Source organism: Atta colombica, unplaced genomic scaffold, assembly GCF_001594045.1.
Source record: "Atta colombica isolate Treedump-2 unplaced genomic scaffold, Acol1.0 scaffold12, whole genome shotgun sequence".
NCBI classification, from domain to species: domain Eukaryota; kingdom Metazoa; phylum Arthropoda; class Insecta; order Hymenoptera; family Formicidae; genus Atta; species Atta colombica.
The window spans coordinates 6,740,422-6,767,855 of NW_017259206.1; the positions used below are offsets into that span (position 1 = coordinate 6,740,422).

The window sequence follows — 27,434 nt, forward strand, 5'->3', positions numbered from 1 at the left end:
ATGAAAGACCCTTAATCTGCTAAGAATTACTTAATCTGCAATAAAGGAAATGTTCAATTATTCGAAGATTTTCGTTGGATTGATAATTCCTGCAGTTTGAAAACTAATGCAAGGTCACATCAATATCTAGCAATGAAATTATCAAAGAACGTCCTCTATTATTGGGAGTACAAATTAGTTCGATTCGTTTCCCTAAAGATGGCTCCAGCTGTTGTGAATGGTTCATAGTAACAGCTGATTTTGGCGGTTTCAGAAAGGTTAAACAACTGCTAATAATATTTAGTTTATATCGCTTTGAGTTTCATACAAAAACCTTGGTTTTTACTGTGTTTGAAATGTCGAATTTTGTGTTAAGCAGCATTTGCGGGAGGTTTTCTGCTTTAATTGGAAGAAAAGTGCGGCTGAAGCCCATTGAATGCTTGTCGAAGTTTATGGTGACACTGCTCCAACTGATAAATCATATAGGGAATGGTTTCGACGTTTCAAGGATGGAGATTTCAGCGTTGAAGATAAGCCTCGCTCTGGACAGCCAAAAAAATTCGAAGACAAAGAATTAGAGGCATTACTCGAAGAAGATCGGAGTCAAACGCAAGAGAAGCTTGCAGAATCATTGGGGGTAACTCAACAAGCCGTTTCTGTATGATTGAGAGCCATGGAAATGATTCAAAAACAAGGAAATTGGATGCCTTATGAACTGAAACCGAGAGACGTTGAAAGCAATTTTTCACTTGCGAACAGCTGATTCAAAGACAACAGAGAAAAGATTTTTTCGAATTGTGACTGGAGATGAAAAGTGGATTATATATTCTACGACAACCCCAAGAAGAAAAAATACTACGCTAAACCCGGTCAATCGTTGCCATCGATCTCGACATCAATACCATGGCCGAACATTCATGGTTCGAAGATCATGCTCTGTATCTGGTGGGACCAAAAAAAAGGATCTGTGAGCTGCTGAAACCTGGCGATTCCATTACGGGCGATCGGTATCGGCTACAATTGATTCGTTTGAGCGGTGCATTGCGAGAGAAACAGCCGGAATACAAGCAAAGACATGATAAAGTTATTCTTCTTCATAACAATGCTCGGCCTCATGTCGTTAAAGTCGTAAAAAAATATTTGGAAACGCTCAAATGGGATGATTTTACCGCACCCGCCGTATTCTCCGACATTGCTCCTTCTAATTACTGGTTGTTCCGAAGGATGCAGCACGATTTGGCAAGTCACCGGTTCACTTCTTTCGCAGAAATCGAAAATTGGCTTTAAAATTGGATCGCCTCCAAAGACGAATCATTTTTTCGAGATGGAATTCGAAAATTGCCTAAGAGATGAAAAAAAGTAGCAGCGGTGGATAATACTTTAATTGATCTGTTCAATCATTTCGTTTTAAAATAAATGCATTTTTGAACACAAAAAAATGGACTGAACTAATTTGTTATCCCAATAATTTCCAGGATTATCGAGAAAAATATTGGTTGTTCGCTTGTATTCAATTATAACGCATAATTACGGTCTTTTTTTTCCTCGTGCACGTAACGTCTTCCTCTATTGCACAGAGTATCCATTCGATGAGTTACAAATTTCTCTCACATATATTGCAATCTAATAAAATTATATTGCAGTCTAATAAAACGTACAACAAATTTATAATTCCGCGTTCCACATTAGCGATCTTTCAAAATCCATCTGTCAGTCTTTTTCGTATTTTTTATACTACGCAGCATTGCGCAGGATAATCAGAGGGAGAGAACTTATAAAAAAAAATGCCTATCTATTGTGCAGCTAAAATTTGCAATTTATGTTTCTATTCTAGTAATAGTTTTTTATAATGCATTATAAAAATAAGATATTTAAAAAATAAATATTTATGAATGTAGACTCGTTGATATAAAATATTTTTTATATATAAATAAATGAAAAAAATATATTTCATCTTTGCATTCATTCTATTAAAAAGCATATTTTTAAAAAATTATAATTAAATAAATTTGGACAATTATTTAATAACACAAGAGTAAAAAATATATATTTAAAAATATATATTTAGATAATTCTGAATATAAGCAAATATTTTTTACAATTTATTTCCTTGATCAAAATTATATATCGCTATGTATGAAATTTTATTTAAATGAAAATAGAGACTAACAATAAGTTGATGCTTCATTGATTAATTTGTCAATTCAATCGAACATACTTGAGCAATGCGCTGCTGTAAAACCTAACGGATATTACCTGCTGTGATATCATGCAAAATAGGTATCGTGAGCGTTACCGATGGCTATTGAACGTTGAGAAACACCGTTTGAATAATATCCTTAACAATAATTGCTTTGGTCACGAAGAAGAAAGCGTTGTCCCCAACAAATTGTTGCATTCATTGAACCGATTAATCCTTTTGTTCAAACATCGCAATCCTGTTTCTTTACAGGATGCTCGATCCTTGAATATTGAATAACGAAAAAAAAAAAATCAGTAGACAACGGTTTAATAAAATAATTTTAATAATTTAAGAACATTCTCTGTAAACAATAATAATTTAATATGATACAACAAATTGATTAACTCAAAATAAAACGCAGAAACATAATTATTTAGCAAAAATGTAATATCTTTCTAAATATGCGTCCAATGACATATTGATACTTAAATAATAATCACTTTGAATGAGATCAGTCCAGTATGCAAACTATATTACATTATAATATATGGCAATGGCAAGCAAAACACCCAGTAGGTACGTAAGTTCGCATGAAGGGATGTGGTGGCTGCGCTGGATCCAGATTCAAAGAGTCTTCGCTTTCATCGCTTAATTCCCCGATGCTGAACGTGTCTGTGAGATCTTGTTTGTGCTTTGAGGAATCCTTCGATTTCGTCGGAAAGAGAGTCATTTCATCCTCACTAATCACACAGCAAATAGAATTCATTGATTAAACTTGATCGCATACAGATGTGTCTTTACAGATGTGATAAAATAATCGAGATACATATTGTTATCTTTAATTAGAGGATAATATATATTATGTAACAGATTAAAAATCAACTTTTAAACACAAATAAGCAAAGAAGATCATATTCGATCAAAACAGGTCTTGTCTAATATTTTTGTAAATCTTAAAAATTTCCAATTCAAGTAAATTGACGTGCCAGTTATTTATCGGTTTTAAAACATAATCCTGAACTGAAGGTGAAGTAACATTCAGATCAAATTGACAAGTAATTTAATAATACTGATACTAATGACCATTTTTAAAACACTGTAACAAATTTATTGCAATTTGCTTGAATTGGAAACTGTAAGATTCAATTATTATTTACCAAGATTCGCTTCGACCGAATATGACTTCTTCAATCATTTGTGTTGAACAATTCTCGGTCGATTTTCACTTAACATTATTTAACTTTTAAATATAATATAAAGTGTCGATATCATCTAACAATTCTTTATGTATACATGTATGATTGTTTAATACCTTTCACTTTCGCTGTGCCAGTATTCAACTAAAGGAAGGTGCTCCTTATTTTTACGTGGTATAGGCAATCTTTGTATTGATATCAATCCGGCAGAACTGCTTGCATTTTCATTGTCATGTTTCGGAAGTTTTATGTAATCTGAGTTGCGTTGGATTCGTTTCGCCTGTTCAATGCGTATCTCTGCAGAACAACATTATTGCATACTTACAAAGCAACACTAAGTTACACTAATTATTGCAAAAGCAATGTTGAAATAAAAATGTTATAAGAAACTAAAAGTTTATTTCAGTACCAAGTTTTTTTTGCAGCTGTTTCGTTGTATTCCGTTGAGAAACCTGTGTATTATTACTGCTACAACTGCTATCACTACCCTACAAAAGATTAAGATCTTTTTATATCATTAAACAATTTATCTTGTATATAAATCATTATTTTTATCTCACAATTATATATTATAGTCTCATATATTTCTTTATTAGGAAAGTCTAATAATAAGTATTTGTCAATATGTTTATTAAGATGGATATTTACCAAGAAGAGTCTTTCATCCTCAACGTGATTAACAGCTTTAGGATCACTATCAATGCCACTATCTTCCATGATTCAAAACATTTAGAAATATAGAGGCTCCTTTTAATTCATCTAAAACAGAAAGGAATATCTGCATTATTTTATTTTATCTTATTAAAGCTGATCAAATATAAAAGAATTAAAAAACTGAAATGTTATAAGTATAAAACACATATTACGATTAACAACACCACTGTAATTAACAAAAGCTGGTATTCAGTCAAACAATAAAGAAATTGAATACAGATGTCTGATATGTCACACAGCTTTTGTGCATCATTTTGAGTTTTTCAAAACTTAACAACATAATATGTCTCTCCTAGTCACTCCTTGTTTTGAGAATTGCATAAACTAATATTTTACAAATTCTAACAAATAATATTCGCACGATTCTATGCAATAATTGTCCTACAACTTGTTGGAGTGCTCACATTACGTGGTCTAGTCCATTATTGATTTTCTTCGTAGGATAACCCCAATGAGAAAAGCATGCTTGTTCTGGTTGCGACAGAAAAAAACTAGCATGACTGCACGAATTGAATCATACTAGTTATGTTTGACAATCACATGACATGTTATTATATGTATATATGTATGTGTGTGTGCGCAGGTATTAAATTCAGAACTATATCCAAAACTATATAAAATTTCTACATTAAATATAAAAATGTAAAACAAAATTATAAATTTACTGTCAAGTGAAAAAAAGATTCAATATCTAAAGATTAGAGTATTTTATTTCAAATTAAAATATAGATAAGATTGACAATACTATCAAAGACTGGCGTATCCTAGGAAACTGTAACAAACTTCTCAGTGTTGAATGATATATGAGGAAAGGGTGTTTAGGATTTTTATCTATTATGTCTTTATATATTTTATCATAATCGTATTACAAATCATTAAAATCATTACAATCATTAAAAAATAATATTCTTGATTTAAAAATATACTACTTTGATAAGAATAAGCAGAAGTGCTTGGCAGGATAGAATTTGTCAACAGAGCTTGGCAGGATAGAATTTGTCTCCCCATCATTAATAGTAAGTCACTGTATATTAAAGAGAGAACTACATACAATTGAATGCAATATTCATATTTATAACAAAATACGAAGCGAAAGGTAATCCAGTTTCAACTGATCAATTGCCAGAGATTGTTGCAATTGTTTTGATATATTTTTAAATAGAAAGGAAACAATGGCACCGACAATACCTAAAAAGATGCTCTCAAAAGTATCAGACACAAATAAAGAGGTACATATTTATTGTTATAACATAATAATAATAAGTAAAAAAAAGTAACTTGTTATATTAAAGAAAATTTAAAAAATCAAAATTTTACAGCATTTATCTTTAGCGAAGAATTACATATCGCGACAAGATTTAGGTGCTGGTGATATAGATTGGATGCGAGGAAAGGTTTTGTTGAGACCAAGTGATCAATTGCAGTTAACAGAAGCAGTACGTTTAATGTTTCTCTTGATTTTGCTGTTGAATAGTTCTGTATTTAATTTCGAATATGATCCTAGGAATTACAAGAAGAATTTGCCAGAGTGCTAACTATACATAATACTAGGGTACCAGATTCCTTAATCGAATGGTCATGGAAATTACGTCAATTTGTAAGATTACCTCCTCCACCACATTTAATAACTCTTCTAAATGTAACTGGCACTATATTACACAAAGATTCTGAAGAAGCCAAAGTGCAATTGGCAGGAGGAATTCTTGGTGAAGTCTCTTTATTTATTGCAATAATTAAATATATGTTAGATGAAATAATTATAAAAGAAGGATATATAAACTTATAGATTCTATATATGTATAATATTATATTATAATAATTATTTACACAATTATAATTTCACAGTTGAGGATGAGACAACAGATGAGAAATTAAAGCGTGATGAAGAAGCAGAAGAAGAAGCAGAATACGAAAAAGAGGAAGAAGGTAAGTATAGAAAACATGGATAATTACACATTATATGATTTAACAAATCACACATTTGATATTCTTTTAAATAAAAACATAAATTACATATTCCATAAGAACAGTAGAAGAAATAGATAAAACGGTAGAAGCGCTAACTGAGGCCGAACGTGAACATGAGTTGGAAGCTGAGCTGGAACCTGGGGAACCTGAGGAAGATGAAATAGAAAAGATAAAGCCTAAGAAAATACCTAATCAATTTAATTTCTGTGAGAGAGCAGCGTTGACATATGATAATCCTATGAGGGCACGTATATTCTCTTCTATGTATTAAACATATTTAATACATAAACTCTTGCTTATAGGTATAAAAAGTAAATTAAATAATCTTGTAGGATATGAGTACACAAACTATACCTCCGCCTACTGCGACTTTCAATGTCAATGTTTTTCAATGGACTATCTTTGACGAATATCAGGTAAAAACACAAAAAGTTCTCTTCCAATTAATTATTAATACATTATTTTATTTCTGACAGAATATTATATATGCTCACTTGATATTTTACTCATGTACTCAGCATGTTATCATGCAGAATAACATTTAAAAGATATAAACATAGAAAAGAGAAATATTATATAGAAGTCTGACTTTCTTTATGTTGTCGATAGGAAGACTATGCTCAACAACAACGCGAAAAGGAAAAGGAGAAGAAAGCCCCGTTGGTACAACCAAAAAAAGAAGATGTAAAGAAAAAAGCCCAACTGGAATTCTCAGCAATAACAAACAGAATGTTACAAGCTGCAAAAACGTTAGAGCGAATGGTGAACCAAAACATTTTTGACGATATATCGCAAGGTAGATTTTTAATCTTTTCTTCGATGAAACCTCAGTCTCAAGTGTACATTTAATTATTGTTAGATTATAGATATTGGGATGATCCGAGTGATCAATTCAAGGAAGGTGAAGGCTCATTATTACCTCTGTGGAAATTTTCGTACGAAAAGACTAAGAAACATGATATTACGGACATGTGCTTTAATAATAGATATTATGATCTCTTTGCAGTCGCCTTTGGATCACGTTAGTAGAATACGCATATTTTAATTTTTATAATATTTAAGTTTACAAATAAGAATTATAATGTATGTATTTTAGTATCATTTAACAGTCCAATAACAAATGGCACAGTCTGCTTATTCAGCTTGAAGAATCCATCGTATCCAGAATGGATTTGTCCGACAGAATCTCCTGTGATGTGCCTGGATTTTAATGCTCAACATCCTCATCTTTTAGTTATTGGTGTGAAATAATACCATTCCAAATATTTAATTATGAAGATATTTATTTAGAAGTATAAATTTTGAAAATGAAAGTCTTTTAATAAAATGTTATTAGTAATCTAGTTTGTAATCTAGTTTCTAAAGTGATTGTTATGTCATTACTGTATGCTAACATTAATTTATTAACTAAGGTTCCATGGACGGAACAGTGGCGGTTTATAACGTAATGTTACCACCATCCACACCGCAATATAAAAGCAACGATGTTATGCAAAAGCATGGAGGGTTAGTATGGGAGGTCCGTTGAATATTTTAACTTTAATACTTTACGACAAAACTGAGAATTTCATGAGAAAAACTTTCAACAAAATTTTAAAAATATGTATTGATTATAGATTCGTTGGGCACCTGATACAGAAGAGGGAAATCTGGCGTTCTTTAGTGTTAGTATCGACGGTAAAATAAATCACTGGGTATTAAACCAGAACGATCTCGGTCTCACTACTATTATAACGTTATTCCTGGACCAACCACCTATACCTGGACCAGATGGCACGATGATTACGCTGAAAGGTAATGATAAAAGGAAACCAAATATAATATTATTATGTTTCATAATAATTATGCAAACCATTTAAATCTAGGATGCGGAACGTGCATTGCATTTCATCCCACCGATCAGAATGTTTTCCTGGTGGGCACAGAGGAGGGTACAATGTACAAATGCAATACTGCATACAGCAGTATTTACATGAGAACGTATCACGAAGCACACACCATGCCGGTATATCGAATAGTATTCAACAAGTACAATTCCAGCATTTTCGCCAGCTGTTCAGGCGACTGGCGAATCAAAATCTGGGAAGACGAAAGACCGTAAGTTATATCTTCATAATTATACAAATTTTATTATATTAATATTTTGTACGCAGAGAACCTTTGTTCATGTTCGATCTGGGTGTTCCAATTGGAGACGTTCAGTGGGCACCGTACAGCTCTACGGTATTGGCTTGCGTATCAAACGATGGCAAAGTTACAGTGTTTGATTTGAATGTTAACAAATACAGACCAATCTGCAGTCAACAAATCGTCAATAAACGAAAAAACAAACTGACCCGATTAGCTTTTAATAACGCTTTGCCGTTTATAATAGTTGGCGATGATAAGTGAGTATTATCTATTTAATTTAAAAAAACTTGTAGTCTTAAAATTCTATTTCATATATAATTTGTAATTCGTTCACTCAATATTTAATTTCGTAGAGGTACTGTGAATACATTGAAACTATCTCCAAATTTACGGATAAAGGTAAAACCAACGAAGAAGCAACTACATTTGTCACATACGGAATTAGAATCTATGAAATTAGAAAAGTTGCTCAGTTTTGTGCGAGAGCCACCGGTACTGATTCCACCTAAAGACATAAGAACAGTTACTTAAAACCAAATGAATAAGAACACGGATCAACCTTTTATGAACAACAGTGCTTTATTAATATTTGCTATAACAGACGGATACATATACATATCTATATTTTTACAAATAAATTGGCACTATAATTATACAATAGAGAGATCAACTAGTTCTATAAAGTAGTTTATGTACCTGATTCTTATTGCCGAAAAAAGATCATTGTAACAAATAGAATAATTCAACTTCATTACTTAATATAACGAGAGAGAGAGAGAGAGAGAGAGAGAGAGAGAGAGAGAGAGAAACAGAGAGAGAGAGAGAGAGAGAAACAGACAGAGAGAGAGAGAGAGAGAGAGAGAGAAGCTAAATAAAATGACTTGAATTAAAATGATTCAGATAAAATATTATTTAAACGTAATAAATGCAATTAACGTATTTATTTTTAAATGCTTTCTCTCATTCTGTTAAAAAATTATAATCACAGAACTTGAACAATCAAATTCCTACTATATGTATAAATATTTATGAAATATTTTTCACGTTTTATAGTCCAAGATTATTAAATGCCTCTTTAATAAATAAAATATTTAAAAAATATTGTTATGAGATCAGATCTGTGTTTTTTAATATATATTTTTAATATTAAATATTTAAATCTTTATAATATAATACATCTCAATATTATAATATCCTTTAGTAAATAACAAAAAATTTAGAAAAAGTTAATACAATGAAAATATATTGAAAAATGTGTCAATATTTATATCTACAAATCTAGTTAAAAATACTGAATTTATTTGGCACAATATATTAACAGGTCATGCAAGAAGAAAGTTTATGACTTTTACTTTATTCTGAGTTGTTCAAAGATAACAATAATTATTTATCATCATTTCTTACTAAAGTAGAGTCCAAATAAGGCAATAGAAATGTTTACAAGTCTTCACTGTAGACGAAAGACATTATCAAATTGTAATTTTTATTTAGATATTAACGTTTTCATGCATAGATAATCGTCATTAAATACATAATGTTCAATATAGTTATCAATTCAATAGCGATAAACGTGGCTTGATTCTTAAAGTATCGATTTCTGCAAAATCAAGCAATAATACGTCGTATGCTACCACGAATAATCTTATACAATTAATCTAAAATGGATTAATCAAAGACAAATTTACCCGGTAATTCTGGATTCTCTATCACCCCCTTAAAGTATTTAAGCTCTAGGAAGTCTCTAATATTATTTGGACATGGCACTTGTCTACCGGCGAATTCGATACTAGACATTGGATGAAGAAAGTGCTCTGGGAAATCCCGATTCTTCAGGAACCACGCGTCCTTCGTCATGGATCCGTTGCGCGTGTAGAACGGCAGCAGATTCACGTGCAAACGATTCACCTTGGAGTATTGTACCTTGAAGAACTCGCCCTCCGTCGCTTTCTCCCAAATGAAGCCGTCATTATCAACGACCGGTTTACTCTTAGCTCTGACCAACCACGGCGATCTCGCCAAATCGTCTCGATTCAATCCAATTTGTACCTCGTGATCCCATGGTAGAATATCGCCATGCCTCATCGCTCCCAGCAACGATTGGCCCTCCAACCAGAATCGTATGCCAACTTCCTCCAATTTGTCGATAACGTGACAGGTGACTTTTCTCAATCCGGCCAAACAACAAGGCGGTGTGTATCGATGTTGATAGAGATACGACGGCACACCGTTTATTACTGAACCAAAACATCTCGGAGTTTCCCGCGAGCAACCGTACCACTCCACGGAGCCGGAAGCCCTTGTAACTTTCTTTATCCCCAATTTCTCAAACATCAATCGCTCATGTGTACGATACAGCTGCTGTACTTTGAATTGTGCTTGTTGGTTTCTGTACAATGGCTTTCCTTCGTTGAACTGATAATTTTTCAATATATGTACCTAACAACAAATATACAATGTATATTACGAAATATAATGTAATATATACTTAAAAAAAAACATAAATATTCACTTAAACATTTTTTTTTTAAGATAAATTTGAATTTTTTTCTTAACACAGAGAAAACGAATAAAATAAATATTAAAAATTCTTAAACGAAATATATAATGAATAAAAAGTACTTACCAAATTAAAAGATTTAAAAGTAAAAACTTTGAATACAAAGAATTCTGCATTAACTATATGAAAAATTGGATTCCCAAAGTAAATTTTCACATATAATTATTGCAGAGTGCAATTATATAGTAAATTAAATCTTGATTATATCTTATGTAAATACTAACTCATTTCACTGAGATCCAATTAGCTATATAATTAATATGAGATCCTTTATACACTCACACATTGTCACCAGAACACAAAATTGAAGATAAAATATTCACAAACTAATCACGAAATTCTTGTATGATATGTCTTCATATTCAATTATACAAATCATCCAATTAGATAACAAAATCACAATATGTTGCACAGAGACAAATTAATAAATTTATTACTCAATAAATTATTAGGTGTAGGAAAAAGTTCGTGGCGTTTTTTTAATCTAATGGGAAAAACGCCATGAACTTGTTATACACCTAATATATTCAAGAAAAATAAAATAAGAAGGTAATACATAATTATTTTAGACAAAATTAGACAAAATGGATTACCTTTGCACCAATTGCTGTTGTCTGAATGTACAACGCGTCCGTGAAAGGCAGCAGAAATGGATCTGACAATCTTCTCAAAATTTTTGCCTCAAGCATAGTAACATGTTTACCCATTACACTATCACATTCTGTTCCCATAACCCGTGCTATCTTCAAACTCCATTCTCTCACTTTTAAATCTAATTCAAGACAATGTAAGGCTATCTTTCCCACTGGTACAATAACAATCCCTAAATTTGATACTTGCGCGATAGTATCCTGCAAGACATACATCAAAGAGAATAACAAATTATTGTTGTAAAAAAGCATTTTCTAAATATCACAACAAATCACAACAAAGAATATTTACCTGTATAACTTGCTTATTCGACAATCTTGTTGCATCAGGTAAGAATAGGACAAACTTGGTACGTATATAGAAGAGTGGATTCCTTTCCTCGGAGGACTTATTGAATTCAGGCTTTAAGCTGATCAGTTTGACGTTCTTCATACTCTCGTTGGCAAAGTCCAACTCCAGTGGCGGATAAGGCAATTCATCGCAGACTATCAAGATGGGTATCCCTGGGAAGGAATTCAAAACTGACTCCACCATGAACGCCACATCATTTTCGAAGTTCTCGAACTGCCTGATGACAATGGTGACCAAATGGCCCAGACACTGTTGGTGTTTCTGTGGGTGCTCGTTTGTCATGACGCTCGGCGTTAGCAAACCCAGGGTGTTTTGCTCCATAGATAGTCGCCATATCTTATGCCAGACGATGAGGTTGCCTAACAGCGCGAGAATCAGAAGCGCCCTGACGAATTTCAGGCGCATTATTACGGCACGCAATGCGGTCCCATCTTACATCTTATATCATATTATACACGAACAGCGCGTATCCTCACAGCGTCCCGGTGTCAAGCTTCGCCATCGAGCTGCAGCGTCAAATATTTACAATTCGGAATGTTTTTATCATGCTGGAACCTGGAATGACGGCCAATAATAGTCTTCACGGGTCATCTCGATGACTTATCGCATTATGAAATTAACAAACGCATGAATGTTTCATTTTATATTTGGTAAAGACACCAAAAGACACCCACGAAGTTGTTGCGTCAACTTGCGTCAACTTTTGAGAGTTTTGAGGTTAGGATAAGATATGATTATCTTTGATTATCGATGAATCGAATGCGATTTTTGAGTCGATATTCGAATTTTTTCATCTCGATTAATCGACTTCTGACGTTTCACGTAGGTGTTCATTTACCGCTTTGAGCAAATTAAAATAAATCAGTTCATGCGTTCAGTGATTCTTTAATGATTGGTCTTGTCTCTTAGTTCCTCACTGGATCTGAATGCATAAACCAATTATATTAAAGAATTTTGCAATAGTTGCAAAACTGCATTTTCTGTTGAACGCAGTGTGAATTATGTCCAAGGCTTTAGTTTTCTTACATCATGGCTGACTTGTTATCCGTCATTTCGCGTTAAACGTCAAATCTAGTTAAACCTCTGATCGTGCGACGTAGGTTTACGTGCTTTTGCTCTTCGGCGAGAGAAACGCAAAACCATCGAGCATGCCGCTGCATCGATATACACACGCAATCCTCTGCAGAATCCCGTTGTCGCTGCGTACACGGGGTGAGGTAACATTGGACGAAGCCAGGACGCAGCATCTGGCCCTGGCGCAGCTTCTCCGCGAGCTCGACATCGACGTCGTCGAGATGCCGCCCGACGAAAACTCGCCTCTTTGCGTCTTCGTTGAAGACATCGCCGTCGTTTGCAATGGCATTGCCCTGATTGCCCATCCAAGTGAACCGTCTCGCCTCAAAGAGGTATAATACACAATCCAGATCTTATTAAAATTGATTTGTATTGATAGATGAGTTAGAATTCATGATAATAATAATGATGATTTAACATCTTTGGATCAAGTTTCGAACTTAGTTTCTTCATTGCTCGTTTTTAAATTATTTTTTCGTGTTTTTTCAGCTTGATACTATCAGAGCTGTGTTGAAAAAAGAGCTAGAGATACCATTGATAGAAATAAGCGACAAAAATGCTCGCTTAGATGGTGGAGATGTGCTTTTTACTGGTAAATTTTAGTTTGCGTATTTAATATTTGCTTTGATATTCCATATTTGTGCTTTTAAACACATGTAAATATCAGAAATATTTTATAAATTTTTACATTTACTAATGCAAAAATATTTCGTCACAGGTAGAGAATTCTTTGTTGGACTGTCTCATTTTACAAATGAAGCCGGAGCACGAGCAGTTGCTGCGGCATTTCCAGAATATCCATGTGTACCTATCAAGGTCAGTGATCTTGTAGATTAACACATCTATAACATCTAACATTTTTAAGAATTATTAATCTCCTTTTAAATATAATTTAAATTTCTCATTACATACTAATGTATATCGCATGTCTCATTAAATTCAACATTTGATGTTAAAGTCATAAAGATGTATGGATGATTTTGTGCTATGCACAAAAATAATCTTAGATCTTAAATGTGTGTTTCAATTAAAAAGGACGATGTTTTGTCTATAATGTTCTTTATACTTATTTTTATCTTAACTATTTTACAAAATATAGAAGATTAGTTATAAAGATTAGTAATATCTTGTTAGATATATATGAGACTTTGTAATTTTTGTGTCTATTTCGGAAACCATTTTATATCTTGTATCTTCATTGTATGATAGTATTTCATTCTTATTAGAAGCTACTTCAGAAATTAATTTAATATTGAGATGTAATATATTTACTGTCAACTTTTTTCATTGCTTTTCAGTACTGATTTTATTCTTAAAATAGATCCAATTTAAGATAAAACCCTCTATATGTAATAAATGCATGTTTCAGTCTGTCAGTAACAATGAAAGTTTTGTATTTATTCACAGCACACATTGTACATTTATAAAAGGTATAATAATAGGTGTGCGCGCGCGCGTGTGTGTGTGTGTGTGTGTGTGTGTGTGTGTGTGTGTGTATACCTTATGGATTTGCATCAAACTTCAACAGAATATCATGCTCACTCACCTTACTTTTCTAATGTTCATTTAAGGTGGGTGATGGTGGCGAAGAGGTGATAGTGGAGAGTCTTACCTCAGCCCCTCTTCAGGTTTGGGTGCACTAAACTGACCCTCTTAATACGTCATTAAAGAAAAATTTAACAAAAGAAAAAAAATAAAATGAATATTTTCACAGGCAAAAAACGCAAACTTGCACGATTTTGAGAAACTTTTTTTCGTATGTAATAATTTGAGAATTTTACGAGCTGCTTTTTTGAAATTGTAATAAGTTACACAAGTTCCAGCTTGGCACTTGAACTGTGCACTTGAACAATACCACAAATCTTATTCACTCACCTTAGCATGCATATGATTTAGCATTTAATTTTAAGCAAAATGTTTAAAGGCATTACTCATTTTGTTCATAAATTATCGTTATATAAATATGTATTATGTATATTATAAGCTCATTGTGTATGCACTTTTCAGATAACATATTTATATTTTACTGTTTACAATACAAAACACTGTGCACGATTTGCTGGCACATTAAGAATTATTATGAACATCATAATAATGCATTAAGATTATGTTAAGATTATAATAAATATTTTAATATAAACGTTTTAAAAACACATCAAATATTTTTTAAAAAATTAATATATAAAAATATACGAATTAAAAAGAAAAAAAGAGAAATTATTATATTGAATAAAAGAGTTTGTAATTTTCGTTGATAAAATTTAATTCAATAATGATTTTCTAGTTTATTCTAATTTATTCAAGTGATATGATAATGAATTAAGAATATGATATACGGAATGTAATGATAAAATCATTACATGTTGATTATAGTGCATTGCAATACTCGTTTATTTTCACCTATAATTTTTGAGATAGTAACTCAATATTTCTCTGCTTAGGTGGCTGAATCTAAACGTTTAAAATCGCTGGTTACAATGGCCGGACCAGATGTTATATGCGTAGGGGCTGGAAAAGAATCTCAGGAAGTTCTCAAGGTCTTAATTTAAAATAAATAAAAGTCACTTTGAGAAAGATATTCCAAAATTGCATCATTTGTAATAAATTTGCTTTCATTCGGACTTGCTATGTGACAGACGAATATTGCTACTGTTTTTATGGAATTAAGTCTTTTTTTAAATTAATTATTTAATTATAGAAAAGTTTTGATTTTTATTTTTCTGATTTACAATCTAGAGAATCGAGCGAGAAGCAACATACAGTTACCAAACATTGACTGTACCCGAGGACGTAGCCGCGAACGTGCTCTACGTGAACGGCACTCTCATTCATCGGTCGGAAGACGAAATTCCACAATCAAGTAAGGTGTTTGCTGAGAAGGTGGAGTTCCCAACTAGATCATTGCGTTTATCCGAATTGGCGAAAGTTAGCTCCGGTTTGTCCTCCTGTTGCTTGTTGGTGCGCAGACCGCGGCATATTCGTAGCATTTAAACGCGAAAGGAGAATAAGATCTATCTTGCGATGTAATCTATGCCACTAGTGTTATCCGCGAAACATAAAATCGAATTTTTTTCTATCGAATCTGTGGAAAAATACGATGCAATTCATGACGATGATAATTTGTCATTCCGACATTTTGATAGTATTTTTTAAATTAATTTTTTAAAAGTTACTTTTAAAAGTCATTTTATATCTTGCAAGAGAAGAATTTAGTATTTGAAGAGATTAATATATATATATATATAAACACACACATATATAATATACAATTTTTATATATTTAGAGTAGAAAAATAATATATTTAAATTTGGTATTAATTATTTATGCTTTTTGCCAGAGATAATCTCTATTCTTGTCATTTATTTAATTTTTCGTTCAAAAAATTTTTCATTTTTTATGACTTTATTTTTATGACTTTACATATGACTTTATTTATAACTGCAGCTATAAATTTTTTACTAAGTATTTATAAGTATTTTTTTGTTTTATTTATTGCTTACTTTATGCATTTTTTCCTACGATATCCCAAAAAATATATTATAGAGTAAAGCTACGCCATTTACATCTTGTAGTGTTCAACGGGATTAATCTTTATAAATACGGCACGTAACACAATATGGCACAAATCCGATTTTATATATACACTATATATGTAGAGGGGTTGGAATATTGATTTTTATTATGATATAAAGAATCAAAATTAATTTGTAATTCAAATTATAATTAAGAATGCACCAACATACATACGCAACAATAAATTATTTGTAATCTGCAAGGCTTATGTAATCAGGAAGAAAGTGATCGTGCATTATCAGTATTCTGACTCCTGCAACGCATTCGCAACTAGTCTGAAACGTGTTCACATCGAAGCATTCAAATAAATATCTCTCTATCATCTATACTGTACCGCAAAGTTATCGATAATATAAAAGCACTGATATAATATAGTTGTTACATTATAACGAAGTTACGTAATTAAAAGTTTAAACAGAAATCGATATAAAATTTCTGTATGAAACTTATATGAGACATTATACTATATATTTGAAACATCGCGATTAATATCGCAGTGGTAAAAGATGTGAAATAGAATTACTTTGACACTATAAGTGTCGCTGTGACAATTTAGCATTTTGTACTACCGTAATGTTTAGGTAATCCTAGCATATGTCTATAATGCTTTTACGACTTTTTTATGCGTTTGCTCTATTTTATAAACATTAACATTTATTTTTTACACTGTTTTTCATGATGGAACTTTGCTTTTATAAACACTGTCAATATTATAAAACAAACAAAAATAAGCAGATCTTTTAAAAGCAAAATATGCAGTATTTACAGAATTTATTACAATTTTGTTTTGTATTCAAAGATTGTCAAGAGTTTATAAGTTCGCATATATGTATAGAAATATAAAAGTTTATAGAAAAAGACAATCAATCTTTTTATTATTAGATATATAAGGTGCAATTTTATAAGTCACCGATATAAATGTTGCAGAAATTCTTTGAATTCTTATATAAAACAGTGTTATTTAAGATAAGGCACAAAAAGTTTGCATAAAAAACATTAAAATAATACTACAGATTATAATCACTTTAGACATTTATAAAATGTGATTGATTTTTTCATATTTTAAGAGACTGTCAAAATTTTTCGGAATCTAGAAATTATATATTCCAATCATTAAAAAAAATATAGTCTCATATTATAAAACTGAACATTTTCAAAAGAATATTTAGGCACATTCTTCGATAATGGTTCATTCACAAACGTATGTTTTCCCATACATAATACAATAATAAAGGCTCATTATCATTAGCTTGTCTATTACTTGTATGTCACTGGATGTTTCATTCTGCCATGGTCGAATCAATTTTTTCTGCGTATATAGATGATTATAAGTCTTTCTTTTCACTTGTAATACTGCGATATCGTCACTTGCTATGTGACATTCTATAGCTTTGTAAATACAACATCTTATCAATCGGTTTCACATTAATATTATGAATAAAACGTTAAAACCGACGTATGATTGCCTCGGACCAATAAAAACGGCGGCATGTCACGTGTAAGTGTTTCTAGCCACGCCATGTAAAGAGGCGCTGATACAGCACCTTTCCGAGGCATCGGTAATGTCCTATAAATCAAACAATACATTAATGAAAAAAAACAATCAAAGATTACAAGGAAACACAATCAAATATCCTTCGATTTTAATAAGCTTTGAATATGTTAAACGTAATAGACTGCGCATTCTTTGATTCTAACATCCATGCTCCTTGTGTTCACGATGTTAAAATCTTGGACGAAGAAGAAAATTAACTATTGGTCAAAAGGCCGAAATTATTCAAATATAATTCGTTAATTCTTTCTCCGAAATCTCAGAATGATTTCTGATATCGTGGATACAAGGCTTTAGAAAGAATCGAATCATATCAATATCTCTATATCTCTTCATCTCGATATAGACAGAACACAATATGATTCAAATTACATTACTCTTATTAAAAAAATACATGTTTCTCACTTTTATCTACATTCTAACATATTCGAAACTTGTTAAAAGTGGAAGACATTTGGTTGTGTTGCCTTATCAATATAAAAATTCATAACAAATACTACTTACATAACGACTAAATTGGCTTCCATGGAATTTTCAAGCAACAATTCACGTAAACGGAGATGTCTATTAGTTTTTTCTTTCATCGCCATAAGTTCTGAATCTTTAATAATATCTAAAGAAAACAATCGAATTGTTACATATATATTGATAGGACATTAATAGCTTGTTAGTTTTATTTTATGTTTTATAGTTTTATTTTATACTATTTATAGAATAAACTTGAAATTACTCATATCATCGTCGTCATCGTCGTTCGAATTTTTCGAATCGGCTAATTCCTGGAAGTCGGCTATTAACGAATCAAAGAATGTCTTTGTACCAGCTTGTGCCGACTTCGAGATATCCGGTATAACTTTTAGGGCAGAATAGTCTATCCGGAATTTTGATAAAAGACTCGCCATACTATGAAAAAAATTAATAATATTAATATCATCAAGAAAAAATTATTTTATGTAATTATTTCTAGAAGAAATTCATCATCAAAAATTAATACTTGCTTCCTTTGTTCATATTCCAGTTCAGAGTTCTTATTAGAAAGTGCGAACACTCTCAATCTGCTGTTAGACCAATTACGTCTCGTGCTAATAATGTAAGGTAACAGAAGCGTTAAACCACCGTCATCATACAACCACCATACATCGATAGTACCCTTCTTATGCTTCCGTTGAAATTTCGTTACTACATTAAGTATATTTGTGATTGGCACTATATTTGATCGATTTTCACGTTGCTCCTCGGAGGATGGATTAGGATACTCGTTAATTGTTTTCGAACGTCTCGGTGCGGGACTGCCGGGGATTGATATGTCAGACGTGCTACTAGCTGCAATAATTATAATTTATCAAGCATCGTTCTTCAGAAAAAGATATATTACTACACTAATGACATACACGTTATGAAGTATTCTATAGCTTTTATATAAAAACACTTCTTTACAGATATAATTATTTTATTGACATCAATTTTTTTCTTGAATGTATACTCTCGGACAAAAATTTATGATTGAAATTACATAAATTTTTCGTATTTTTAATAAAGTCGATTTTTCTTTTCAAAATTTAGAGATATTCTAACTTTTGAACAGTAATGTATGCAACACCTAATACTAATCAGAAATATTAGATATATGTTAGAAAATAAGAAAATTTAGTTTTTGTCAAAAACCTTGACTAAGCTGCGAGAAACTCTGATTGCCAGGTATCGAAGTAGGTGCGAGTCTCTTTGAATCTTCGACATCTCCGATCGTACTACTATCCAAACCTTCTTGAAGTCGGAGAAGCACCACTGCTATATGCATATCTAGAGCTTTGCTGAGATACAGAAAAAGTTAGTTCTGTTTATTTTAAGTTAACTGAAGTGTGATACACACAAGAACTTACTGCATGACGTTGAAATACATATTCAGATTTTCCCGGGGACAAGTAGCCCAATCTTGCTTGTAACCCATCAGCAAGATATTAGGCCTCATTTTCCCAAGTCCAGCGGCTTGTAGGAGCGAAGTAGCTCCATCTTGAAAATTCGAACTATCCACCAGTGAATAAAATGCCTTAATCTTGTTTGCCCTGAGCCAGGAAGAACAATTCTGCACCATGCTGTTGCGCGTTTTGTATGATATGGGTGTCTGAAGGACATGAATATAAGATATATTATCGAATAGGTATATCAAATCGGCTAAAATAAAAACAAGCCATACCTCAATAATATGGCCACAAATAAATAAACTCTGATGTTTAGTAATATGATGAGCGAAATCGACAAGAGATGATCTCGCATTGGGCGCGCCAGTAAGAACCAAGAGTTGCGGTCTGTAATTTTTCACGTGCTCCTCCACCCGATCCAATTGCTGCACCGCAGTTAACGCGTTTTTGTAGGTCTGGGCTTGTGTAGTCGAGCCCCAATTTACATCTGTAATATATTTTCATGAAGAGCGCAATGTATTGAAAAAAGCAGCATTAAACAAAGATAAATTTTTGTTGCGTAAATTACCAGGTTTTCTATACGAGACTACTAAATATAACGCTAAGACTACGCATAACGTTATTAAAGCCGTCCACCATGAGATCAGAAACATCACAGAAACGCAAAGGATAGCACCAGCGAGACTAAGCCACATATTATAATACTAAAAAAAAAATAGAATAATATTAGATAGAATGAAAATATAATAACACCATAGATATATTTTTACGCTACAGTACCTTGAAAGTTGGTCGCCATCCGATCGGTTTAGCCAAGGAAGCATGGAATGTGCTGAAATTGATGAGAGTGTAGGCAGCCAAGAAAAAATTCGAAATCAACGGCGCAATTGCATTTAATTCACCTAAAAAAAAAATTGAAATATATATATATATATATATATATAGAATTACCACTCACCTATCAGAATAAAAGCGACGGCAATAACGAAAGTAAGTAAATAACCGCGAATTGGCTCCTTATTTTTCTCTCCACTAAACCACGCGATTCCTGGATATAGCTTGTCAAGGCAGAGTGCTTGAAATACTTTCGGCGCTGAAACCAGCGATGCTAAAGCACTTGAAATCGTCGCCGCGAAACAACCAGCATAGATAATAGGTCCAAAAGCAGAAACTAATTGGATCACCTAGAAATAGTGTCATGCCTATTTCAGTTTTTTCATATAATATTAGGTGTAATAAAAAGAAATCCATTATTTTTGCATGAAATTGAATGGAAAAATAATGGATTTCTTTTTACTACACCTAATATTATTTCTTAATAATTGATAATTACTATTTATTATCATAATCCTTTATATCAATGACCATTCAAATTTAGCATATATATCTTTTATTTTTATTTAATTAATATTTTCAGAGATTAGTTTTGTAAATAATAATTTGTTAATAATTTTATGCACCTCAAAGCTATTGTGGGTGCCATATTTGCATCCTGCAGTACAATTAAAATCCGTTCCGTATATACTCCAGGATGTACGAGTGACATTCTCGATAACTGTACTGTTTTCGATCGCAGTGTCATTGTCTGCACCAAAAGGCATTGCCAAAAGAGAGCTGTTGTATGTCCATAAATCAGTAATGTTGCCGGTCGCGTCTCGCATAACGGTACCACCAACCATAATCGCCATCATTAGATATGACAATGACGTTAGAAAAATCGCGAGTAATGTGCCTTTCGGTATTGCTGTTTGTGGATCCTGTCGAATTCAAAGATTCAAAAGTGGTACAAAACTTTTGCGTTTCCATCACATAAAATACTCGTGGATTTCAGTAATTATAATCATATAATTAAAAAATAAAACGTAAATTTTGTTATTACTCATCGATCGAGAAAGTAATTTATAACAATATAAAGATAATTTTATCGAATATGCAAACTGATGAATAATTAAATAGACATTGCATAAATTATACAGTGATGCAAGCATTTAATTATAAATATCTTAGTAATTTCTTATAGACGAAAGAATTAAATTACCTTCAAGTCACCGGATATATTCGCACCTGCCAGGATACCTGTTGCCGCTGGGAAGAAGATGGCCAAAACTGAAAAGAAATTATGTTCCACGCCTTCGCTGTATCTATAGTTTGGATAAAAATTTTCCTTGAACAGCTCGGCTATAAATCATAAATTGATGAAAAAATTAATTCAATACCCATTAATTACGACTTCTCGTAATTACTACATAAATAATGTTGAAAGAATACGTGAAAAAAAATGTTGATGCAATATTACCGCTGTAACCAACGAATCCTTGAGCTCTCTCCAAGTCACTCTTGGGACCCATGAAAGTGCCAATCATAAAATCACCAATAGCCACGAGAAGAATTATCAGCAAAAATATTTGAGCCTTTGCCTCCCATTCTAGGCCGATTATAACAATTATCAGAAGCACGACTATCGTTATGCAGCCTGCAAATCCGTAAGTGTAATTCGCATCGTCCTCGACAAGACTTTAAAATAAGAATTAAAAGAGGGCTTAAAAGCGATGTAATTAAATTAATTGCAAGTTCAATTATTGACACTATGGAAAATTACATTAGTGATAGTGTTTAAATATACAAGTAATTGTTAAATGTTAATTTACACGAGAATATTATTTAATCAAAATTACAATATTTTTTTATCTTTTGGAATTATATAAACGTTTATAAACCTATGATTCTGATGTCCATAGTCGCGCAATCGATTATGCAGGCCTTGAAAGGACGTAGACAATCCACCAAGCTTTCACAAAAGCCGACTACATACATGGAACAGGCGACAGCGTTCGCTAGAGAAAATATAAGACCTATAGATCCGCCAAACTCAGGTCCCAATGACCTGGAAATCATATAATAAGTTCCACCTGCAAAAAGAGAGAAAATATATACATTTCAATTATTACAGAATTATTATATCAACGAAAAAATTTATCGAGACAGTTTAAATATGTGCAAACAATTATAGAAATATCCATTAGTTTGATAAAAGTATAAATGAAAAGTATAATAAATTAACATTATCTGTTATAAAAGAACTTATAAGAAAAGCAATCGAGAGGCAATTCTCATAAACTAGTTTTTTTATAATTCTACTTTAATATTTTTATATAAGAGATAACAAGATTCATATTATATTTAAAAAATATAATTTTATTTAAAAAAAATAGCGATAACGTAATCTTGAAAAATCAATTTTTTTGAAAATTTATTTTATTTGTCTTTCAGATGGTGCAATTTTTGTCTGAAACATTTTTTTTAACTTCTTTTCAAAATATTCAAATGTCTCAATTTAGATATCTCTGTATATATTAATTTTCGTGTATGATTACCACGAAATACATTACATTATAAAACAAAATGTTTTATTGAAAATATATTGTGGTGAAATAAAATATATTTTCTGTCGTTCTTAATTCACATAATTCTTAAATTGTAAGAAATGGTACTTTTTATTTATTCTTCTTTACTTTTCAGTGTTGTAGATTTATAGTTCTGTTATTTTTAGCGCATAATAATACCTCCTTTGATAAGACCGTTCGTACTGATTGCCGACATCGACAAGGATGTAATTGTCGTGACTACTGTCGTTGTGAGAATTAGCAAAACACCCTGGCCTGGAACAAACATCGACGTTAAAATCTCAGGAATCCAATGAATCAAGAAGTATGATTCGATAATAGGGCACTTACCCACTCCGGTCTGCGCTACGACCCAGGAGAGTCGCAGAAAAAGCATCACCCCCCAGATGTTGAGAAGACATCGCATCAGCACTCCTTGGATCCATCCGAATTTCACTCCTGGTGCCGTGGATTTCAATTGTGGAATAGTTAATGTATGCGAGCCAAAGCCCTGAAAACAAATTGTTCGATAAACTGAATATTTTTTTTAATCAAATTGACATCATATAATAAGATACTTCAGTAAAAGTTTTCATATTATTATTTGAGCGTTTCGCAATTCTCGTAATTAAGATCAATAATCCAAGCTGAGCGTTGTGACTTCATTCTCCTCCCTCAAGTTTCTTTAGAAAGACTTTTCCCAAAGCGTTAAGCACTTTCTTTTGTTTGCCATAAGAGACGACTGCTTTTCCATGCACATCACATATCGTGCAATCGTGTCTATAAAATGCGACCGGTAATTATGCGAGGAATAATGCCCCGTGTCGTTGAGATAATGTCTTCATCAATCCGATGGAATAATCGACGTACCGAGAGACTTCAAGGTGAACTCTCTAAATGAATCCAAACGATTTGTTGCAGATGACGAGGCGACGATTTCGCGTCTTACCGAGCAGCCGGTAAGATTTGACGAGCGGATTAGAGATTCAGAGGCGCTTATTGAAGGTGACTCCGGTTTCGAGGAAGGGTTCGTCACATGGCCAAGAAGTCTTAACGATTTACATAAGACGAGCCTCGTATAACCGGCTTCATGTCTGCAATGTGCCATGTGACGTCCGAATCCGAAAAGTTGCGGAATCGCACATGAGATCGCTTAATTAAAAAAAAAAATTGGAAATATCTCTGGAACATTATTATATTTGAAAAACGCTTAAGTCTTTTGGGATTTTTACAATAAGCCATTACCTAAGCTTTAAATCTCAAGCTGTATTAATAAATTGACCAATCATAATCGATTGTTTTTCTCATATTCAATTGATTGGTTAATATCTTATGACTTAAAACTTAAAACTTAGGCTTATATTGTAGAATTAAGCTCATTAAGCTGTAAGAAATTAACCAATCATCACCAATCGATTATTTTTCTTGATATTTGACTGTGATATCGGTCAATTTTTTACGGCTTATGAAACTTATTTAAAACTTAAGCTTATCATAGAAAGTTTCTTCGTCTTCATGGAAAAAAAATTATGTCTTATGACGTATGTTTGAGCACTGACAATCAATGATTAATAATTTCCGGATTAAGTGAGTCTTACTAAACATTTACAGAGGTCTTGGAAATGAATGAGTAATCGAGGAATCAAATCGAAATCTTTAAAATATACACAAACATGGTTGAAATGAATACCATAAAGAAATATTTTATTCGTTTGCGTATGTTAATAATTTACATCATCAGATAAATAACAAAGCTGCATCATCAATTATTGTCAATTCGATTTTGATTGAATTGTCACTCCTCTTAAAGACTTAAAACTCTATCTCACAATCAGGCGATTAATCCATTCCGTGATTTTTCATTTTATCCTCGAATATCTTGCATTAAAATTCGGTATAATTGTGAAATGAGTTTTTCATAAAATCATAAACCTTTCATAAAATCACAATTCTGTTTTCTACTCTATCTATCTCTATTCTGTATTTGATAATTCGCCAAATTTTATTTTTTTATTACACAACCGGCTATTTCTTTATTTGTCTCTGCATTAAATATATTATCAAAAATATTTTTATTTCCATCACACAAATTCTAAAAAATATGACACCGTATAAAAAATAGATAAATTTTAAAAACCAGTAAAGCAATAGTAAAAACAAATCTCCTTATTTCTTTCTAATGAATTAAATCGATATCTTTTCACGTAAAAGTTTCTTATTACATGTATTATCTCGAAAATAATAATCATTCAATTATAGAGATACACAAAAATTTTTTAATCCCTCAAAAATGATTAGATCACTTTTTATTCCTATATTTTGACGCTTTAATCGAATTCGATTTTTCATCGATAAGAAAAATTATGACATAATGAAGTAATTTGGACATCGGATTCGGTTTCAGAGAATCAAAATACATAAGAATACTATCCAATCTCCGATCAAACATTAAATTTTGTTTTGTATGTCTGTATCAAGTTTTAAAAACTTCATTACGTAATTCCCTTAATTTCATGAGAAGTTGGTATAAATCTAATTATTCATTTCTGAGATTCTTAAAGAGCAGTCAACTGAAACCTACAAAGGCTACTAAAACTTTTTAGTCAAACATTTATGTGTATACATTGCACGTCTCTTACACACATAAAGGAGCGTAAATGGTTTATGACAGTGTACAATACAGGAAGAATAAAAGCTGTCTATATATGGAGCCTTCTTATATCTCGTATATGCTCGCATCTTCCACTACGACATATCACGAGTATATTCAAATAACGCTTATCTGTCAGAGATTCGTAATTTATTCGGAATATACTTTTTTGGTCATTACCGTATCGAACCGCAAATATAAATGCATGATTCTATTGGTCATTAAAAATATGTGCCACAAAGAAATTAATTAATTTGGGAAAAAATAAGAAAGATTTGACAATATATTTTTTTAGCTTTTATATATGTTCTCTTTATATCAATTTTACTTTTGTAAAATATAAGAAAATATTTTTAAAAATTTGAATAGATATTGTGTCTCCTCGCGTAATAGAGCTATCGGCTGTCGATCCAACTTGGATCGACAGTCGACTTGTCAATTACAATTGTAAAATATTATCGTTGAAATTTTTTACACTTTTTGCTTATTTCGCATAATTATACTCGCAATTCTGCAAATTCTTCATAACGATAGGCTTTACGGGATTCAGGAAACTTTTCTTTTGCACTTAAAATCAATAGGTCAAGCTATTTAAATATAGTAGTTATTAAGAACCAATGTCACATGTAAATAGTAATAAACGATATTGACATAAAGATAAATAAAGCTATTCGTGTTTCATTGAATGCGGGGTGTAAATACAGATCAATTTAAATTACATTAAATTCTTGTTAAAGTATTTTGTTTTTTATAGAAGATGTGTCTAAATGTTTGCAAAAGTATACTTTCTTCTAATTCTGTTAAATTTTCTTCATTTTCTCAAATGCAATTAACATAATTAACACCTTAATATGACAATGGTATTTTTTACCACGCTATATACAATGCAGGTAATCAACTTCTCTTATTTGTATTACATTGAGCCACGATCTAAAAAGAAGTAGACAATTGTTAATTGCAGCCAATTAAGAACATCAGCCTGACTCGAAAAATTATGTCACATGACAAGACATGTGAGAGAAATGTCGCTCAATTATCAACAGTCCAATTACAACAAAAATTCGTGACATAAATTCGTATGTCTAATTACCGCGAGATCTATCGACGCAGTATGTGATAAATGGACCCATTTGATCTTCCAAGTGTCACATTTCTGAATCATTCGAAGGGATTGATTTCTCAGACGGGAATTATGTCGTCTTAGTAGTGCGAGCTGATGAGACTGTCTCGGAGTATTTGTCATCATCATCATCTCGAACGACGGACTTTAATTGCATGAGCGAACGTGACAGGTCTTTACTTTGACCCAACAGTTACATACTTATATGATTTCATATGCGCCGTGGTAATCTACGTCTGAAAAATTTCCTCATTTGCATTAATGAAGCATGACTAACGGCGCAACATCTGTTGTATAGATAATTTGATTTAACACGTTGAACTCGGTGCTTTCTATACGTATATATAATTTCTTACATAATATATAATTTCTTACTTAATATATAATTTCTTATTTCTTTATATATAATTTCTTACATTGCATAGCATTATAAT

At 31.9% G+C, this 27,434-nt stretch overlaps 5 protein-coding genes across 8 annotated transcripts in view; 2 read left to right on the plus strand and 3 right to left on the minus strand.

Moving 5' to 3' along the window:
- Positions 1 to 2,529: 2,529 nt before the first annotated feature.
- Positions 2,530 to 4,533, minus strand: LOC108694501. 2 transcript variants are annotated; one of them, XM_018204053.1, is made up of 5 exons: positions 4,476 to 4,533; positions 4,006 to 4,116; positions 3,767 to 3,845; positions 3,474 to 3,654; positions 2,530 to 2,901 (listed from the first exon to the last, which is right to left on the minus strand). In XM_018204053.1, the coding sequence occupies exons 2-5, from the start codon at positions 4,072 to 4,074 to the stop codon at positions 2,700 to 2,702; spliced, it is 531 nt and encodes a 176-aa protein (XP_018059542.1). In that variant the 5' UTR covers positions 4,075 to 4,116; positions 4,476 to 4,533; the 3' UTR covers positions 2,530 to 2,699. The 2 variants fall into 2 exon arrangements, with proteins under 2 accessions (XP_018059542.1, XP_018059541.1); XM_018204052.1 differs by lacking the exon at positions 4,476 to 4,533 and adding an exon at positions 4,224 to 4,300.
- A 707-nt stretch (positions 4,534 to 5,240) lies between these two features.
- LOC108694502 (dynein intermediate chain 2, ciliary) lies at positions 5,241 to 8,766 on the plus strand. Its single transcript, XM_018204054.1, has 14 exons — positions 5,241 to 5,300; positions 5,391 to 5,507; positions 5,576 to 5,777; positions 5,917 to 5,997; positions 6,102 to 6,283; positions 6,372 to 6,455; positions 6,649 to 6,835; positions 6,899 to 7,060; positions 7,136 to 7,279; positions 7,452 to 7,558; positions 7,656 to 7,833; positions 7,905 to 8,136; positions 8,193 to 8,426; positions 8,523 to 8,766. Exons 1-14 carry the CDS (start codon positions 5,244 to 5,246, stop codon positions 8,698 to 8,700), a joined length of 2,145 nt encoding a protein of 714 aa, XP_018059543.1. The 5' UTR covers positions 5,241 to 5,243; the 3' UTR covers positions 8,701 to 8,766.
- A 1,068-nt stretch (positions 8,767 to 9,834) lies between these two features.
- On the minus strand, positions 9,835 to 12,139 carry LOC108694499 (fukutin-related protein). The gene is made up of 3 exons (XM_018204049.1): positions 11,669 to 12,139; positions 11,320 to 11,577; positions 9,835 to 10,605 (listed from the first exon to the last, which is right to left on the minus strand). The coding sequence occupies exons 1-3, from the start codon at positions 12,131 to 12,133 to the stop codon at positions 9,835 to 9,837; spliced, it is 1,494 nt and encodes a 497-aa protein (XP_018059538.1). The 5' UTR covers positions 12,134 to 12,139.
- Positions 12,140 to 12,858: 719 nt separating this feature from the next.
- LOC108694500 (N(G),N(G)-dimethylarginine dimethylaminohydrolase 1) lies at positions 12,859 to 15,934 on the plus strand. The gene is made up of 5 exons (XM_018204051.1): positions 12,859 to 13,134; positions 13,292 to 13,394; positions 13,521 to 13,618; positions 15,244 to 15,339; positions 15,539 to 15,934. The coding sequence occupies exons 1-5, from the start codon at positions 12,877 to 12,879 to the stop codon at positions 15,791 to 15,793; spliced, it is 810 nt and encodes a 269-aa protein (XP_018059540.1). The 5' UTR covers positions 12,859 to 12,876; the 3' UTR covers positions 15,794 to 15,934.
- Positions 15,935 to 17,513: 1,579 nt separating this feature from the next.
- LOC108694258 (bumetanide-sensitive sodium-(potassium)-chloride cotransporter) overlaps positions 17,514 to 27,434 on the minus strand; it is a 21,304-nt gene continuing 11,383 nt past the window's right edge. For 2 of the 3 annotated variants that reach the window (XM_018203629.1, XM_018203631.1), the window contains exons 3-18: positions 23,582 to 23,741; positions 23,411 to 23,506; positions 22,565 to 22,756; positions 22,144 to 22,320; positions 21,886 to 22,025; positions 21,308 to 21,604; positions 20,806 to 21,031; positions 20,628 to 20,749; positions 20,416 to 20,551; positions 20,123 to 20,334; positions 19,809 to 20,050; positions 19,594 to 19,739; positions 18,927 to 19,251; positions 18,659 to 18,831; positions 18,433 to 18,541; positions 17,808 to 17,943 (exon numbers count right to left, since the gene is read on the minus strand). In XM_018203629.1, coding sequence (XP_018059118.1) covers positions 17,808 to 17,943; positions 18,433 to 18,541; positions 18,659 to 18,831; positions 18,927 to 19,251; positions 19,594 to 19,739; positions 19,809 to 20,050; positions 20,123 to 20,334; positions 20,416 to 20,551; positions 20,628 to 20,749; positions 20,806 to 21,031; positions 21,308 to 21,604; positions 21,886 to 22,025; positions 22,144 to 22,320; positions 22,565 to 22,756; positions 23,411 to 23,506; positions 23,582 to 23,741 — 2,889 coding nt within the window. Of the gene's footprint in view, positions 17,944 to 18,432; positions 18,542 to 18,658; positions 18,832 to 18,926; positions 19,252 to 19,593; positions 19,740 to 19,808; positions 20,051 to 20,122; positions 20,335 to 20,415; positions 20,552 to 20,627; positions 20,750 to 20,805; positions 21,032 to 21,307; positions 21,605 to 21,885; positions 22,026 to 22,143; positions 22,321 to 22,564; positions 22,757 to 23,410; positions 23,507 to 23,581; positions 23,742 to 27,434 lie in introns of all 3 variants that reach the window. The other variant, XM_018203630.1, reaches the window with a different exon arrangement.

Coding starts and splice junctions, on each gene's coding strand:
- LOC108694501 (XM_018204053.1), bottom strand. CDS start 4,074: ATGGAAGATAGTGGCATTGATAGTGATCCTAAAGCTGTTAATCACGTT. Junction 3,846..4,005: donor AGGATGAAAGACTCTTCTTG/GTAAATATCCAT, acceptor AATCTTTTGTAG/GGTAGTGATAGCAGTTGTAG. Junction 2,902..3,473: donor TGGCACAGCGAAAGTGAAAG/GTATTAAACAAT, acceptor CTGTGTGATTAG/TGAGGATGAAATGACTCTCT.
- LOC108694502 (XM_018204054.1), top strand. CDS start 5,244: ATGGCACCGACAATACCTAAAAAGATGCTCTCAAAAGTATCAGACACA. Junction 6,836..6,898: donor TTTTGACGATATATCGCAAG/GTAGATTTTTAA, acceptor AATTATTGTTAG/ATTATAGATATTGGGATGAT. Junction 7,061..7,135: donor TGCAGTCGCCTTTGGATCAC/GTTAGTAGAATA, acceptor TATGTATTTTAG/TATCATTTAACAGTCCAATA.
- LOC108694499 (XM_018204049.1), bottom strand. CDS start 12,133: ATGCGCCTGAAATTCGTCAGGGCGCTTCTGATTCTCGCGCTGTTAGGC. Junction 11,578..11,668: donor CGAATAAGCAAGTTATACAG/GTAAATATTCTT, acceptor TATGTCTTGCAG/GATACTATCGCGCAAGTATC. Junction 10,606..11,319: donor CAACAGCAATTGGTGCAAAG/GTAATCCATTTT, acceptor ATTTGTTGTTAG/GTACATATATTGAAAAATTA.
- LOC108694500 (XM_018204051.1), top strand. CDS start 12,877: ATGCCGCTGCATCGATATACACACGCAATCCTCTGCAGAATCCCGTTG. Junction 13,135..13,291: donor AACCGTCTCGCCTCAAAGAG/GTATAATACACA, acceptor GTGTTTTTTCAG/CTTGATACTATCAGAGCTGT. Junction 15,340..15,538: donor AATCTCAGGAAGTTCTCAAG/GTCTTAATTTAA, acceptor TTTACAATCTAG/AGAATCGAGCGAGAAGCAAC.